The following is a 16,544-nucleotide window of genomic DNA, read 5'->3' on the forward strand; positions in this document are numbered from 1 at the left end:
CTCTCCTCTATCTCCATAAGAAAACATCAGTAAAAACAGTGAACTGTTTCGTGTTCTTGGAGTCTGATGAGGACTCATCTTATGAATGTGGGAAGGCATCCAGCCAGCTCAGGGTGGGCCCAGCATGAGAGCAGGGACAGTGAGGAAGGTCCTGAGTCATTCGCTTTTACATGCAGCTTATGTGCTTGAGGATAGCGGAATGGAACTCTCGCTAGGTCAGAGCTGTATTTGGTGGCCCATGGTGGGAGAGGGGAGAACACTAATAAGTTGTGGAATAAAAACCATGGAGAGGAGCGAGAATTACTTAATCTGGCTCCAGAAGGGGTTAGTTGTGGGTAAGTAGTGATTCTCAGTTCGTTTGCTCAGCCCAGTCCTCAGGGTGTATCTGCTGACTGATCGTACAAGATAAAGGAAGGGAGAGGCCAGGCGCGGCGGCTCAAGTGTGTAATCCCATCACTTTGGGAGGCTGAGGTGGGTGGATCGATTGAGGTTAGGCGTTCGAGACCAGAGAGGCCAACATGGCGAAAGCTGGTCTCTACTAAAAAATACAAAAATTAGCCCGGCGTGGTGGCACATGCCTGTAATCCCAGCTATTCAGGAGGCTGAGGCATGAGAATCGCTTGAATCCGGGAGGCGGAGGTTGCACTGGGCCGAGACCGCGCCTCTGCACTCCAGTCTGGGCGACAGAGTGAGACCCCCGTCTCGAAAAAAAAATCTGCAATCAGTGAGGCGGGGATTATTACCCTCAATGTAGAGATTAAGAAAATGAGGACTTAAGGTGACTCCTTCCAGGTCTGTTGGTGGCCAGCAAGGAGTCAATATCCTAAACTCTCCCTTCCAGACCCCAGCTTCAGCTAGAGCTCGCAGCCGCCAGCGCGGATCCACCCACCCACACTTCCGGATTCCGCTCCGCCCACCCGCGAGTACTTCCGGTCTCCAGTGCTGGGCGCCGTGGCCCGGAGCTGTGGGCTGGTAAGTCTGCGCCTGCAGGGCGCGCATGACCTTCAGAAGCAATCCCTGGGCTGGGCGACGAAGGGTCTTGGTGGCAGCAGGCCCTTCTTTCTCGTATCACCTGGCATTACGCGGCAGCGGTTTGCCTCGCGAAGGCCCTACCTGAGGATGACGTCACTTCCAGCCCCCTGCTGACTGCGGGAAACCGGAAATGGTGCCAGCCCCCTTTAATAGCGGGGAGGAGTCAAGGCCGGTAGTCTTCCTGTTTCCGTGTTTTGCTTTGGATCCCTCCGGAGTTTTGGAGAGACTATGTCTTGTATAGAATTGGAGGACTTAGCAAATAAAAATGCAGAGAGTCCAGTTAATTTTTTTTTTTTGAGACAGAGTCTCACTCTGTCACCCAGGCTGGAGTGCAGTGGCGCGATCTCGGCTCACTGCAACCTCCGCCTCCCCGGTTCAAATGATTCGCGTGCCTCAGTCTCCTGAGTAGCTGGATTACAGGCGCCCACCACACCTGGCTAATTTTTGTATCTTTAGTAGAGACGGGGTTTTACCATGCTGGTCAGGCTGGTCTGTAATTCCACACCTTAGGTGATGCGCCCGCCTCAGCCTTCCAGAGTGCTGGGATTACAGGCCTGAGCCACTGCGCCCGGCCGTGTCCAGTTAAATTTGAGTTAAGATAAACGATGAATAATTGTTAAGTCCTAAACATTGTATGCACATATTTATACTTTAAAAATTACTTGTTTTTCTGAAATTCAAATTTAACAGGACGTCCTGTATTTTCTCTGGCAGCCTTGGCATTGAGCGTCCCCTGTCCTCTGCTCATACCCAGTGGCAAGACTGGGATCTTCTAGGCTCTTGTCCATCTGGGAAATAAATACAGATTTCACCCTATAAAGACCGGCTGTCTTAGTTGCTAAGATGCTTTTAGCTCCAAGCCTAATGGGCAAGCTCCAGGGGTCCCCCTGGCCATAACTGGACCCATTTTCGGAATCCCCATGACGATGCCCTCTGTGTTCCGTTTCACAACAGAAGTCAAGCATGGCTGTCTTCTCTTACGGGAGAGCTGAGACTAGGCAGACAAAATGGTCAGAGTCTAGAAGTAACCACCACATTTGGGTGTGGGATAAACCGGTATTTGAGATCTGTGTTGCAGTGGACAGTATCAGAGAGCCTGAGGGTGTTAAGGGGAGAGTGTAGTGTTAATCTCACCTTGTGTCTCATTTTGTGGATGAGGCCCAGTGAGAGAAATGGATGTGTCCCAGCCACTCAGAAAACCTGTAGTAGATACAGCTGGAAGCTCAATTCCCAGCCTCCTTACCCCGCTCAGTCCATACTTGCTGATGAAGTCAGCTTGCAGCATTTATGGTAGGCATTTATTAAAGTAGATGCAATAGTACATATGTAGTACAGATGAGCTCTTTGGGTCTTTGTTGTTCCTATACCCCTCTACAGCTTCCTGACCTTCACCCCAAGGCTTCTTTAGCTTTTACTCTGCCCAGTGGGGAAAATGGCTATCTGGGCTCAGTTATGGGAGCCTGGCCTTTGCCTACTTCAGCTCTTGGGCTCTCACCACTGTGGGTGGTGTGATCTAGGACTTGTTTTTGTTATCTTGGAACTAGAAGGGGTGTTCTTGGCAGGGTTGGGTCTGGCCAGCTATGTGGGTAGAAGGGCATCCTTTTCTGTCCTGCAATTGGGCTTCATGGCACATGGCCTCACATGGTGCCTGGGGACTTTCCTAAGGTTCCACCATGAGCCAGACTTTGCCCTCACTCCTGATTTGAAACTAAACCTCTTGCTGAACTGGCCTGAATACTGGGATTCCTCAGATTGCTTGCCCTGAGGATATGCTCTGGGCTTGACCTGATAAACCTGCAGCCTCCTATAGACCCTGACTTCCCAGCCTCCTAATCCCAGTCTTATGAGATAAAGTAGAGTAGGCTGGAGGTCAGTGGGCTCGGGGTCAGTTGGTGGGACAATCAACAGACTCCTGGCAGCAGAGGTAGTAAAGAGGCAAGGAAGGAGTGCCAGAAAGGGGCGTTGCCCCTGGGTAAGAGCTCAGAAGTGCAGGGGGTGGAAAAGGGGTGGGATGGGAGCCCACTGGTAGAAATTACTCCCTCTGTCAATGATTAACTCACAGCCAAAGGGTTGACCTAGGAGGAGGGCCCAGCTAATAGGAACTTTGGACTTAAGGCAGAGTATCCAGAGGGCCGGCATGTGGTCTGCAGAAGAGGAGGACATGGCTGGGTGGCAGGGCTGGTATCCAAGGATGAGTGAGATCCTGCAGCTGTGGGCTTCAGGAAGTCTCCTGGGGCTATCAGATGGCTCCTTCTTGTAGCAGCAGCTGTGGGGTCCACTGGCCGTGGGGGACCTCCTGTCTTTTGCCTTGCAAGGGCCTCAGTTGTGCTTTTTCCCTCTAGGCAGCCATGGGTGCCAGGCAGTGCTGAGAGCAGTGGGGCATGGCTGCAGCCCTGCAGGTCCTGCCCCGCTTGGCCCGAGCCCCCTTGCATCCACTCCTCTGGCGGGGCTCAGTGGCCCGGCTGGCCAGCAGCATGGCCTTGGCAGAGCAGGCCTGGCAGCTGTTTGAGAGTGCTGTGGGTGCAGTGCTGCCGGGCCCCATGCTGCACCGGGCACTATCCTTGGACCCTAGTGGCAGACAGCTGAAGGTGCGGGACCGGAGCTTTCAGCTGAGGCAAAACGTCTACCTGGTGGGCTTTGGCAAGGCTGTGATGGGCATGGCAGCTGCCGCTGAGGAACTACTGGGCCAGCATCTTGTGCAGGGCGTGATCAGCATTCCCAAGGGGATCCGTGCTGCCATGGAGCGCGCCGGCAAGCAGTAAGGAGCCATGGGGGGCTGCCTCCTGCTGTCTATCTGGAGGGAAACCTGGGCCCAGACCCAGGCTGAATCAGGCCTCCTTTCCCCACCTGCTTCCCTTTTCTCCTGGGTCTGGCCTGGCCCCAGGATGCGTGTCAGTGGGCATCTTCGTTCATGCCCCCCTCACCTGTAAAGTTGAGAGATGAGGTGGGAGGAGAGGAGCCCACCCCATCTCTTGCACGCTGACCTTTCCCTCCCCAGGGAGATGCTGCTGAAGCCACATAGCCGTGTCCAAGTATTCGAGGGTGCGGAGGACAACCTCCCGGACCGCGATGCACTGCGGGCTGCGCTGGCCATCCGGCAACTGGCTGAGGGACTCACAGCTGATGACCTGCTGCTCGTGCTGATCTCAGGTTTAATACCACATTGGCCCAAGACAGTTGGTGGGGGGTGCACCCAATATCAGGTCTTTGAGAAATCAGATCTGAGCCCCCAGGGTCACAGGGTGAAGTTAGGAGCAAGGGAGGTGGTAAGGAGCCTGGATGGTGACTCCCGGGTTGCCTTGGACTAGTCGTCTGGCCTCCCCTGAGCTGTGGAGCCCTCCCCCTGAACTGACCTTTTGGGTGTCAGTGAGAGGGTGCACGGGGAGCACCTAATGCAGGGCCTGGCACATCCATAGAGTCCTTGGAAAATGTCACTGCTGTTGCTGTTGTCTGTACTGATGTTACCTAGAGCTAGGCTTTCAGACCTCAAGGAGTCTTCTCCTTAATCTTCCATTGTGTGCCCCCTGCCCTGCCTCCTGTTCTATTCTCTTAAGTAATTAGTTCTTCCAGTGCCTCCTGGGACCTGGGGTACCCCAAGGCAGGGGACAACCTCCAGCGGCCAGGATGTGGTGACTGTATACATATTGCATATCCACACGGGGGCACCCTAATCCCACCTTTCCAACCCCCCTTTTCTAATGTGGACTTGTCACCCCTGCTCGCCTGGTTCCCTGGGTTGGGATAGTCCCTCTGCCTGATACCCTCATTGTCTCTGCAGGTGGGGGGTCAGCTCTGCTGCCTGCCCCCATCCCACCTGTCACACTGGAGGAGAAGCAGACACTCACCAGACTGCTGGCAGCCCGTGGAGCCACCATCCAGGAGTTGAACACCATTCGGAAGGCCCTGTCCCAGCTCAAGGGTGGGGGGCTGGCTCAGGCCGCCTACCCTGCGCAGGTATGAGTCACTTCTTCCCCAGGCAGCCTTGGGTTGGTGGAGCCAGATCCACATGTGCCAGGGATGTGAAAGCCTAGAACAGCATACAGATTGGCAGGGGCATGGTGTGAAAGACTATGGGGCTGGCTGGGTGACATCATGGGAGGGGTGCCAGAGATGGGGAGGAGGTGCCTGCATGACCAGGTGTTTTGCAAGCCCACGTGAGAGGAGTTAACCATGGGTAAGGAAATGCACTGAGTTAGGGGGAGGGTGTGTGGATACCCAAGGAGCAGTTTGTCTTTATGGGCTCTGAGGGGAGGAGGAAGGGGGCCTGAGCCTTGTGTGGTGGCTCTTCCCTAGGTGGTGAGCCTCATCCTGTCAGATGTGGTGGGGGACCCTGTGGAGGTGATTGCCAGCGGCCCCACTGTGGCCAGTTCCCACAGTGTGCAAGATTGCCTGCATATCCTCAATCGATACGGCCTCCGTGCAGCCCTGCCACGTTCCGTGAAGACTGTGCTGTCTCGGGCCGACTCTGACCCCCATGGGCCACGCACCTGTGGCCATGTCCTGAATGTGATCATTGGCTCCAATGTGCTGGCACTAGCTGAGGCCCAGCGGCAGGCTGAGGCACTGGGCTACCAGGCTGTGGTGCTGAGTGCAGCCATGCAGGGTGATGTAAAAAGTATGGCCCAGTTCTACGGGCTGCTGGCCCATGTGGCTAGAACCCGCCTCACCCCATCCACGGCTGGGGCTTCTGTGGAGGAAGATGCGCAGCTCCATGAGCTGGCAGCTGAGCTTCAGATCCCAGACCTGCAGCTGGAGGAGGCTCTGGAGACCATGGCACGGGGAAGGGGCCCAGTCTGCCTGCTGGCTGGTGGTGAGCCCACAGTGCAGCTGCAGGGCTCTGGCAGGGGTGGCCGGAACCAGGAACTGGCCCTGCGTGTTGGAGCAGAGTTGAGAAGGTGGCCGCTGGGGCAAATAGATGTGCTGTTTTTGAGCGGTGGCACTGATGGGCAGGATGGGCCCACAGAGGCTGCTGGGGCCTGGGTCACACCTGAGCTTGCCAGCCAGGCTGCAGCTGAGGGCCTGGACATGGCCACCTTCCTAGCCCACAATGACTCACATACCTTTTTCTGCCGCCTCCAGGGTGGGGCACACCTGCTGCACACAGGGATGACAGGTACCAATGTCATGGACACCCACCTCTTGTTCCTGCGGCCTCGGTGATGGCATAGGTCACATTTTGAGAGTTCAGAGGAGGCCTACAAGGGCAAGGTCAGATGGCAGAGCAAGGTTGGTCCTCAGGGCCTCACTAAGCCTTAGGGCCCCTCCTCTCCTTGGCCTTGGCTGTTTGGTTAGCTGTCACCTCCCACTCAGGGCCTCTGCTCTATGTCTATTCCCTTCCAGCCAGACTAGCAGATGGGGCCTCCCCCCTACCCCTACTTTCTGCATGGCAGCAGGTACCCCTGAGGACAAGGACAAGCCCCTTGGCCAGTTCAGTGTTCCCATGCTTCTCCCTTGGGCAGCCTCTCTCTTGAGCCCCTCACCCTGTTTCTTTCTGTGAAGCGAAAACGTCTGAAAATAAATAGGACCATGACATGGGTTCTCCGTGCACCTTCCCTCAGAGTGAGGCCTCACAGGGGAGCCGCTGGGAGAGGAGTGTGGTATGGCTGCAGCCATAGTGCCAGGGCCTGGCAGGACTCTTAATGCCCCTCTGCTGGACTGAGTACATGCAGGGTGTGCCTCACATAATGGGTGCCTGTGCCTGTCTCTCTGGAGCGTGTGAGGGTTGAGCCTGGCTCCTGAGAGCTTTGATGTGTGTGAGCAGAGACCCCAGGGAGGACAGGCCTAAAGACTGCAATCTGTGATGACCAGCCACCCACCCAACCATGACTCCGCCATGGCACCGTCACCATGGCCTCTCCAGCCTCAGCTTATAGGCCTCGTTAGATGGATGTCCCTTCTGTCTTTGGACAGCCCTTAGCCACATACTGCACTTCCGGTTGAGCTGAAGTTTGTCCCACCCCCCAGTGCTGTTTCCTTGTGACAGCCCTTGTCCTAGGCTGAACATCCCCAGTTCCTTCAGCCACTCCTCTGGGGACCAAGTCCAGACCCTGATGTTAGCCCTTCAGTGGGGGTCTCAGCACTGGGATGGTGGGTCCAGCCAGTGATGAGGTCCAGTGGCCCACACCCCTTCCCATGACCGCTGGTGGGAGAAGAGGCAAGTGGGAATAGAGGAACGACTGCCTTGGCCTGGCCAGCAGCCTGGGTTGAGAGAGGGAGGTGCCACTGTCCTGCCTCCCTTTGGGCTCCCTTGCTCAGTGTCAGAGCCCTCCGCTGGCTGTCCCCGCCGTGCGCCACGGCTCCAATCCCTATATGAGTGAGCAGTAGAATCACATAGGAATAAAAAGCCATAGAGAACAGCGAGGCCTGGGGCTGCTCTTATAGGCACTTCTTCCACCCCAGCCCTCCCCTCCTCCCTGAGGGTGTTGAGGGGCCCTGGGCCAGGGCTGGCGGGACTTTCCGCTGGGAAGCGTTTCCCTTCCCCACCTGGGCTCTGAACAGCCTAGCTTGCAGATGGTTCATGACCTGGGGGCCTGGCTCACGCATGGCAGGCTGGGGATTGGGAGGGAGGTGAACATGGTAAGTGGACTCTGGGGACCAGGGAGGTTTAGGTAAAGGGGAGCTTGCACCCCACTGGGATGCACGGGTACTACTTCCTTTCCTTCTGTGCTGGTGTGGAGTTCCTGCTGACTAGGGTCACAGTCTCTGGGGTTATGGTGATCCTCACATGATCCTGTACCCTGGTGCTCCTCTGGCAGCCTCTGCACGTAACCAGTTCCTGCCTCAGTACTTGCTCTTGGGAGCATGAGTATTGGCACTGGGTGCCAAGTTCCAGGCAAAAGCAGGATAGGAGAACTGGGGCAGGGGCTGAGGGCCTGGCAGCCATGTCCTCAGTGTGTGTGTGTGGTGGGTGTGTGAGTATACAGACGTTGGTGTTGGCGTACTAAGAGTGGGAATGCATCTGTGAGTATACACACAGATACTTAGTACAGGGCACATGGCTCCCTGCATCCCTGCTGAGGGCTTTGGGTATGGATAGGATCTTGCAGGAAGTTCCCCCTGCTGTACATTGATCCCTTCCCTATACTTCTGTTTGTAGGGTCTGGGAGGCCAGGGCCTGGATTGGACCCCATAGGGCCAAATAGTCTGTGAGCCTAACCCATTAGATTTGTTCACTGGATACCCCAGAGATAAGAAAGGATGTATGTGGCCACAGTCTGGATGATGAGATGAGATAAACCCTGCACAGTGAATGTTTCCATAGGACTCATTACTTGCTCCATAAATGTCAATTTTGGATCATTAAAGTGCCCCTCCCTTGATCTTGGCTTCTTTCTCTTCCAGCTGCTGCCGTCCTTGTGCCCACCTCATCTTCATTTTCTGAAGCTTCCCCTGGCCTAGCTGGAGGATTTCACCATGGAGGGTGTCTGGCCCTGCTGGCTACAGCAGCCCTCACAGGCATCTCCCTTCTCTGCACTTGGCATGAGCCAAGAGCAGTGGGGCAGTGGGCCTGGGCAGCCCTTCAGTGTCAGCTAGTCCCAACTATTTGATTTATAGTTGCAGATACAGAGAGAAAAGGTGGCTTGTTTGGGACTGCATAGTCTCACATAAAGGCTACAGAACGAGAATGAGAACCTAGTTGGAACCTGCTTGACTATCCTCTGCTACTCTCTGGGGCTCAGAGACCCTGGGGCCAAGCAAGGGCTCAGCCAGATCCAGGGGATCTACTGCTTCCCCACTGCCCCTCAAGGGCTTGGGATGGCGACATAACCATGCTTGGCCTCTCCAGGGATCCACACAGCAGATGTGTTGGACTCTTCTTGGCTCAGAGGGACAGCTCCATTGTGTGTGTGATTTGGCAGAAAACCATGCTCAGTTGAGTGGTAGGCTTCTACATAAATGTGTGTCTGCATCTGTATGCACATCTGTGTGTATGTGAGTGTGCATGTGCGTGTGTGTGCATGGATACATATATAAACATGTGAATGTGTAGTGCAGCCCACAACCAGTCTCTGAGCTGTGCTGTGCCCCATCCCAGGGTGGAGACAGGTGTAGAGTGTAGGGGATACAAGGAGCAAGTTGGGCAAAGAGGCCCAAAAGACTGGCAGAGGCTAGTGTGCCTGGCCGAGGGAGTTGACTTCATGTTGACAGCAATGGCAAACCTCACGAAGATTTTGGCAGGGAATAATGTCATGAAGCTGTTTTGGGACTTTAATGCTGAGAGCCAACATCCTTACTGCAGAGGGTGAGAGGTGGGGGCATGCAAGGAGATGGAAGGGGTTGCAGATAGGAGAGGTGCATTACAGGCTCTGAGAACCCTCTCCCACCTCCCCTATGCAGCCTCAGCTCCAAAGCCTTTAGCCAGCCCAGGGAACCCTTTAGATGCCTGCTTTGGAACCAAGGCCGAAAGCCCTGGCTCAAACACTGTTGGGAGTAACTGAGCCTCTCTGTCTCTGGGAATGCCTCAGGGCTTTGAGGATTTTGGGGGGCAGAGGCTGGGCAGCTAGTGGACACTTTGGTGGGCATAGGGACCCCACTCCCATGTAGGATCTCACGAGGATGGCAGTTAAGTGGCTTGGAAGGAGCACTGGAATAGGAGTCAGGTGGTAAGTCCTTGTCCTGGCCTTCCCACCTTCCTTTCTCCAGGCCTGTTTTCTCGTCTGTTTAATGGGGAAAACATCCTTGCCCTATCGCCTCTTTAGGGAGGTATCAGCGGCAGGTGGATCTATGCGGGAAAGCTCTGTGCAAGTGGGGAGCTCAGGGAGGGAGAGAAAGAAGGTTGAAGTACTGGCCTCTTCCAAGGGGAATCTCAGGGAGCTCTTGGCTCAGGGAGGCCCCCTTGTTCCATGGTAGGACCAGGGTTAGAGCCAGTGGGACCTTGGTGCTCACTGACTGGGGCTGAGTGAGCAACCTGCTGGCCTCTGGCACTAGACAGGCACCAGCAGGGAATGGTATTTGAGTCTTTAATGGCCAGTAGGGTGTATAGTGCCCTAGGAGGTCACGGAGTTGATGGATGATCGCCTGGAGTCAGAGTGAGCTGAGCCACCTGGAAGAGAGTCCCCCCCAACGTCTCTGGAAAATGGGTAGGGCAACCTGCCTCCCTCTGGGTCTGGGTCATGTGTAAGGGACATGAGGAGGCCCAGACTGTGGTGAGGGAGGACTGGCTTAACCCCAGGCCAGAATCCCTAGCTAGGTAAGAGGATTTGGGATGTGCTAGGGGAAGGGAGGTGGTATGCAAGGGTGAGGGACACACACACCCTGGGTGATGGGCAAGCCAATGACCTTGGCAGGCTGCTGTGTGAGCAATAGGACTATGGGGTTGTTGTGAGCTGTGCCTAGTCCAGGAGAGATGGGCTTTCTCCCCAAGGCTGTGGGCCAGACCTCCCCCCGTAACCGCTAGGGCCAGTTCTGAGGCTTTGCTTTCCACTTCTCCTGACTCAGGCTGGTTTGTAGTGGCTGGAGGAGGGTGGGCTGGGGGTGGACACTCAGCCTGGCACCAGCTCATGCTCACAGCTCTGATTCCACCTCTCTAGACATGTTGCTCCCATCCAGGGATTTCTGGGGGGCAGGGGTGGGAGCAAGTGCAGCTGTCACCTTGCTCAGATGAGGAAGTTCTAGCCAAGGGAAGAGGGCAAGACAGTTGGCCCCTAGAAGCAAATGCCCCATCTGCCCCGTCCTATGGGGCCACTGCCCTTAGCAGCTCTGCCTCATGGGACCACTACTTACCATGATTTGGTCCACCACTGCCTCCTTCGGGAGCCAGGGAGCTGTAGGACTTGGCTCTGCCCCAATCAGACAGCCAGAGACTAGACCCCCAAAATGCATCCCATTGAGAAGGTTTTCCCTGGTGTCCCCTCATGTCTGGGCTGGCCTCTTCTTTTCCTCCACTAGCAGCCAGCAGAGCCGCCCTGCCCACCTCCCTGGGATGGTGTGAGCCATACATTTCTTCCCTTATCCAGCCCTGCCTCTCCATCCCCAGCACCAGCTGAGAAGGGGGTGGGGCCCCTGGCACTTGGCTTCTGCCCCTTCAGATCATTCCCACCCACCTGCACAGCTTTAGAGTCTCAGGATCTCCTTGTGGCCCTGGGTTATCTCCAAAAATCACACTTGTAGCCTCATTGGAGCCAGGCCTCTGTCTCCACCTGCTCTCCCCACCCCTATCCACAGAGCCCCCGTTCCTCCCTGTCCTGCCCAGTTCCAGGAAGCTGACTGCAGGAATATCTAGGCTCTGGGTTGAAACCCTGCTGTTTGCAACTCTAGGCAAAGCTCTTCTAGGGATGCTGTCTGGAGGGAGCTGATCAAAGATCCCTAGGGGAGGCAGAAGTGCTTGTCTTTGCCATGTGGCTCTATGGGTCTGGGGATCAGTAGCTTGGAGTAAAACCTGTGAGCCTGTGGCAGGGGGAAGATCTCTCCCTCCGCTCAGACTCTCCACCTGGGCAGTGGGAGCAGCCCCAGCACATTCCAGCCAGCCGCCAACCCCCCTGCTAGCACAGGCACCTGTGAGGGTCACAGTCCCCTGGACGGTACCGCTGCTGGCACCCAGTAACCCAATAGCTGCAGCCCAGTCAGAGGCAGGGTCAGAGCCCTGGACTCCAGGACTGGGCATATACTCAAACCTTCAGGGGCAGGCTGTTCCAGGCAGCCCAGCCCCCGCCCACCCTCTCAGGTCCCCCTGAGGGTCTCTCTCAGCTCAGGGCCACCCACAGAAGCCAGGCACCCGGGCAGGAACAGAGCCTGCCAGCTCCCGGCCAGCCTTGTCCCTTGCGGCTAACTGGCCGCACCTCTGCCCCCCACTCCTGCTGACCCCTTGGGGACCTGAAGCTGGCACTCCACTGCTGCTCCCATTGCCCAGGGCAGAGAAGCATTCTTCCCATTCTCTCCACCTGCCTGCCCTCCAGGGCTCCGGCCGCCCTATGCCTGTGTCCCCAGATCCCCAAGGCTCACCTCAGTGGCGCTGTCTCCTCACCAGAGGCACTGCAGTGTGGGAACTGTCCCGAGGAGCTGGTTCTCAGCTGAAACAAAGAGGTGGGGGAGAAAGGGGGGGCAGCGGGAGAGGGAGAGGGTGAGTGAGCAGGCGAAGGAGTGGAGGCTGGAGGGGGAAGAGAGAAGGGAGAGGATGAGAGAGAAGAGGAGAGGGGAGGGGAGAACAACGAGCCTGCCGCCTGCCCGCCTGCCTGCCCCCCTCGGAGAGATAAAGCCTGACACCCAGGGACTAAAGGGCCAGTAGAGGAGGGGAGAGGAAATGGGGAGGGGGCAGGGGAGGTGAGGGGCCAGACTGAGAGCGGGGAGACTGTTAGAGGGGCGGGAGAGCAGGGACAGGGTGAGGAGGTGGTGGGCAAGTGAGGGGCGTGGGCAGGAGAAGAGCAGGGTGAAAGGCAGGTTGCAGGGGGCCAATGGCTGATGACTGAGCTGGGCAGAGGGGTCCCACCCCTGTCCCGTGCCAGGCTCTGGATTCAGAGGAGACCAATAGGACTTGAATGGCAGAAGGCCATGTACGAAGGGGACTGGCAGGGAGGGAAACCCGCCAGTCGTTGGGTTAGGGGCTGGGCTGGTGGGCTGGCTGGGAGGACTGCGGCCAGTGACAAGGCTACAAAGACGTGAGAAGAAACAACAGCGTCTGAATGGAGGAATCGGTTTCTGCTGACCCCTGGGTTCCCCAGCCCTGAGCATCCCAGCCAGAGCCTCCTGGAGTGGGGGCGGGGGGCAGATCCACTCTGGGGCAGTCCAGGCTCTAAAGTGGCAGCCTGAGGTGGAGGGGAGAGGAGATGGGCTGTGAGGCCAGGCAGGGGTCCCAGTCATTCTTTGAGAGCTCAGAACACCCAGGACACACACCATGATTGACCACACATCAGGATGCTGGTGTCACTGTCTTTTCGGGGAGGGGATAGTGAAGGGGCCTATCCTGTGACTGAGAACTGGGTAGGGGAAGCCCCTCTTACGGAGCGTGTGTGCCCTGCCTCCACCCCAGGGAGGAGGGCAGGGTAGGGAGCACAGGGAGGCAGGAGAGGAGTGGGGATGAAAGAGGTAGGGAAGCAGGGGAGAGAGAGCGGATGGGGGGAAGGAGGCTGCAAGGGGTGGGCCCGGAGCTGCGGGACCACAGAACCAGAGGCTCCCACTCCACACCCCACAATTCTCAGGCTGCCTAATGCCGAGCTAATGAAGGATGAAATAATGAGCCACTTCCCTGCTGCTGCCCTCCTGCTGCCAAGTGCTGCTGTGACAGGCAAGGGCACTGCCTGGGGAAGTCAGCCCGGTGAGTCTGTGTGAGTGTTCGCTGGGAGGGAGGACAGGATGGCCTTGAGTAGGGCCATCCCATCCCTCTCGCCCCACCAGGCGCAGCCCCTGGGCCAGTTCAGCCTCCTCTCACACTCAAAGGCACAGAAGTTCCAGCCACCTTCCCACACCTTGTGACCAAGGGAAGTTCCCCTTCTTATCTCAGACTCCCAGAGCACATTCTTTGGAGAGTAGGAGGAGGGGAGGGAGTGAGGGCTTGCCTAAAGCTGTGACAGGGAGACTCTCAGAGAGTCAGCCCCTCAGTGCCACCCTGCATACAAGGGTCAGAGGTGTGTGCCCCTTAGACTGCCCCAAACCCTATCACCTCCTCAGGGAATCCCTGCTGGCCCCACCCAGCAGGGGTACAGTGACCTGGCTGCCACCGGTCCAGCTGTCTTTTCCTATAGCCTGGAGCTTGGATAAAGGAAAGGACCTTCCTTCCTTCCTTTTTTCTTTCCTTATTCTTCTTTATTTATTTTTTATTTAGAAATGATTTCAAACTTACAGAAAAGTTGCCAGAATAGTAATAGTACAGAAGACACACATGTGCTCCTTTGGGGATATGTTCAACTACTGTGAATATTGTGCTCTATCGCTTTCTCTCTCTCTTTCTGTGTGTGTGTGTGTGTGTGTGTGTGTGTGTGTACATATTTTCTTTCTTACTCATTTGAGTACGTTGCAGACGTTTGAAAGGATTGCTTCCTGTCTGTCTCTGTGTCTGGAGCCAGCCCACGGGAGCCCAGACCACATTATGTAGAATGAATGAAGGCCTGGGAGAGGCAAGGAATGAGCAGATGTCACCTACTGGGAGCTTGAGACCTGGGGACTGGCCAAGGCCACCCTGGGAGTTCAGCCAGCCCAGGGCTTGAGTCGGGGTAGGGGGCTGTACTGGGCCTGGGGTCCTGGGAAGCAAGTGAGCAAACGGGGAGGGAGCCATTGCCCACCAAAGTGAGCATGTGGTGTTTGCCGGGTGTGGAGCCGCAGCATATGTTTGTAGAGATGGCGGCAGGCAGGCGGGCGGGGTGGAGCTGGGAGAGCGGGATGGCCATGCTGCGGCACCTGGCACACTTGGGAGACAGTGCGCTGTTGGGCCCTAAGTGATGTGAGAGGACCCAGCTGTTGGAGGCCCCAGCCCCACCACCTGCCTTTGGGACTCTCCCTACAACTCCGTGAAGGACAGGGCAGGGATGGAGTCCACCTGACCAGCTGGTCTGTGCTGATCTGCTCAGAAGGGGCATGATGGGGCTCCAGCCCTACTGAGGCTTACATACCAGTCCCTGACACAGGGCTGCATTCTTTCTGCACCCCTAGTACCCCCAAGTAGGTTGGAGTCCCATCCGGAGATCTTCCTTCTAGATGGCTGTTGTCATTCCTCCCAAGTCCCACTCTAAGGTCATGGTTAAGAATTTTGGTATTGGCCGGGTGTGGTGGCGTGGTGGCTCACGCCTGTAATCCCAGCATTTTGGGAGGCCAAGATGGGCAGATCATGAGGTCAAGAGATCGAGACCATCCTGGCTAACATGGTGAAACCCCGTCTCTACTAAAAATACAACAACAACAAAAAATTAGCCGGGTGTGATGGCATGCACCTGTAGTCCTAGCTACTTGGGAGGCTGAGGCAGGGGAATGGCGTGAACCCGGGAGGCAGAGCTTGCAGTGAGCCGAGATCACGCCACTGCACTCCAGCTTGTGTGACAAGGCAAGACTCTGTCTCAAAAAAAAAAAAAAAAAAAAAAAAACACGGTGAAACCCTGTCTCTACTAAAAAATACAAAAAAAAAAAAAAACTAGCCGGGCGAGGTGGTGGGCGCCTGTAGTCCCAGCTACTCGAGAGGCTGAGGCAGGAGAATGGCGTAAACCCGGGAGGCGGAGCTTGCAGTGAGCTGAGATCCGGCCACTGCACTCCAGCCTGGGAGACAAAGGGAGAGTCCGTCTCAAAAAAAAAAAAAAAGAATTTTGGTACTTAGGCCAGGCTTGGTGGCTCATGCCTGTAATCCTAGCAATTTGGGAGGCTGAGGCCAGTGGATTGCTTGAGGTTAGGAGTTTGGGACCAGCCTGGGGAACATGGTGAGACCCCTGTCTCTACAAACAAAAATTAGGCGGGTGTGATGGTGTGCACCTGTAGTCCCAGCTACTCGGGAGGCTGAGGTGGGAGGCTCACCAGAGCTCAGGAGAGTGAGGCTACAGTGAGCCACAATTGTGCCACTGCACTCCAGCCTGGGCAACAGAGTAAGACTGTCTCAAAAAAAAAAAAAAAAAGTTTGGTATTATTTAGAAATCACATCTTGGAGGTGATCTGAGTTCTAATGCTTTAGACATCACATCTTAGAGATGATCTGAGTTCTAATGCAGTGATATTCTCCCTCCTTTGTAAGTGAAGTCCCCCTTCTTCAGAAAGCCCTTCAGACCTCTTCAGAGCCTCCCACCTCACTTGCCTTCCTGGGAATGCCAGCCCTGTTTGTCCTTTGGCTAGTTTACTTGGGTGCTAAGCCCAGGAACTGGGGCTTTGCTCAGTCATCAGCCATTCTTCCTGCTGCTACCCCAGGCCAGGCACATAGCTGGCATCTATAGATGACTGAACACTGGGCTCCTCTGGTGCCCCTGTGCCCAGTATGTCTGAAAGGCCACAGGCCCTGGGCTGGCTGAGGGGAAGAACAGCAAGGGGGCCCACATCAAAAGAAGAAAGGGCTCTATCCTGGCTAACATGGTGAAACCCCGTCTCTACTAAAAATACAAAAAACTAGCCGGGCGTGGTGGCGGGTGCCTGTAGTCTCAGCTACTTGGGAGGCTGAGGCGGGAGAATGGCGTGAACCCGGGAGGCGGAGCTTGCAGTGAGCCGAGATCACGCCACTGCACTCCAGCCTGGGAGACACAGCGAGACTCTGTCTCAAAAAAAAAAAAAAAAAAAAAGAAGAAAGGGCTTATTCAAGACCACCAGCCTGTCGGGGTCAAGTCAGGCCTTCGACCTGGGTCTCTGACCACTTGGTCAGTACCTTCTGCATACTCCCCTGCAGCACAGGCACACCTGTCTTGCGCTATGGTCAGGGGCCCTCACTGATGCCCACTGGGTGACCCCAGGGAGGGGTGGGCCCCCACCTTCCTCTGTTACCTCCAGCCCACCCAAGTGAAGCCCAGGGGACACCAGCGCCCATCCCCCTGAAGAGATTTCAGCCAATTAGCACATACAGTATTTACTTAATTAGGGTAATGACATAATTAGTGTAACTTGGGCTCCATCACATG

The 16,544-nt window shown here is 56.1% G+C and overlaps 1 protein-coding gene, 1 long non-coding RNA gene and 1 other non-coding gene across 5 annotated transcripts; 1 reads left to right on the forward strand and 2 right to left on the reverse strand.

Moving 5' to 3' along the window:
• Positions 1-921: 921 nt before the first annotated feature.
• GLYCTK (glycerate kinase) lies at positions 922-6,567 on the forward strand. Of its 3 annotated transcripts, none has more exons than XM_077992976.1 (5): positions 922-1,204; positions 3,379-3,790; positions 4,031-4,182; positions 4,811-4,986; positions 5,326-6,567. In XM_077992976.1, the coding sequence occupies exons 2-5, from the start codon at positions 3,414-3,416 to the stop codon at positions 6,190-6,192; spliced, it is 1,572 nt and encodes a 523-aa protein (XP_077849102.1). In that variant the 5' UTR covers positions 922-1,204; positions 3,379-3,413; the 3' UTR covers positions 6,193-6,567. The 3 variants fall into 3 exon arrangements, with proteins under 3 accessions (XP_077849102.1, XP_014986245.2, XP_014986246.1); XM_015130759.3 differs by having other exon boundaries at positions 922-972; positions 3,375-3,790; XM_015130760.3 differs by lacking the exons at positions 922-1,204; positions 4,811-4,986 and having other exon boundaries at positions 2,315-3,790; positions 5,326-5,795.
• On the reverse strand, positions 4,874-13,098 carry LOC144339226 (uncharacterized). Its single transcript, XR_013413999.1, has 3 exons — positions 11,974-13,098; positions 6,093-6,227; positions 4,874-5,059 (listed from the first exon to the last, which is right to left on the reverse strand). It is a non-coding gene; the product is annotated as an uncharacterized LOC144339226 (long non-coding RNA).
• Positions 7,308-7,397, reverse strand: MIR135A-1 (microRNA mir-135a-1). The gene has a single exon (NR_032406.1). It is a non-coding gene; the product is annotated as a microRNA mir-135a-1 (primary transcript).
• Positions 13,099-16,544: the final 3,446 nt, after the last annotated feature.

The sequence above is a fragment of the Macaca mulatta genome, chromosome 2 (assembly GCF_049350105.2).
Source record: "Macaca mulatta isolate MMU2019108-1 chromosome 2, T2T-MMU8v2.0, whole genome shotgun sequence".
Taxonomy (NCBI): domain Eukaryota; kingdom Metazoa; phylum Chordata; class Mammalia; order Primates; family Cercopithecidae; genus Macaca; species Macaca mulatta.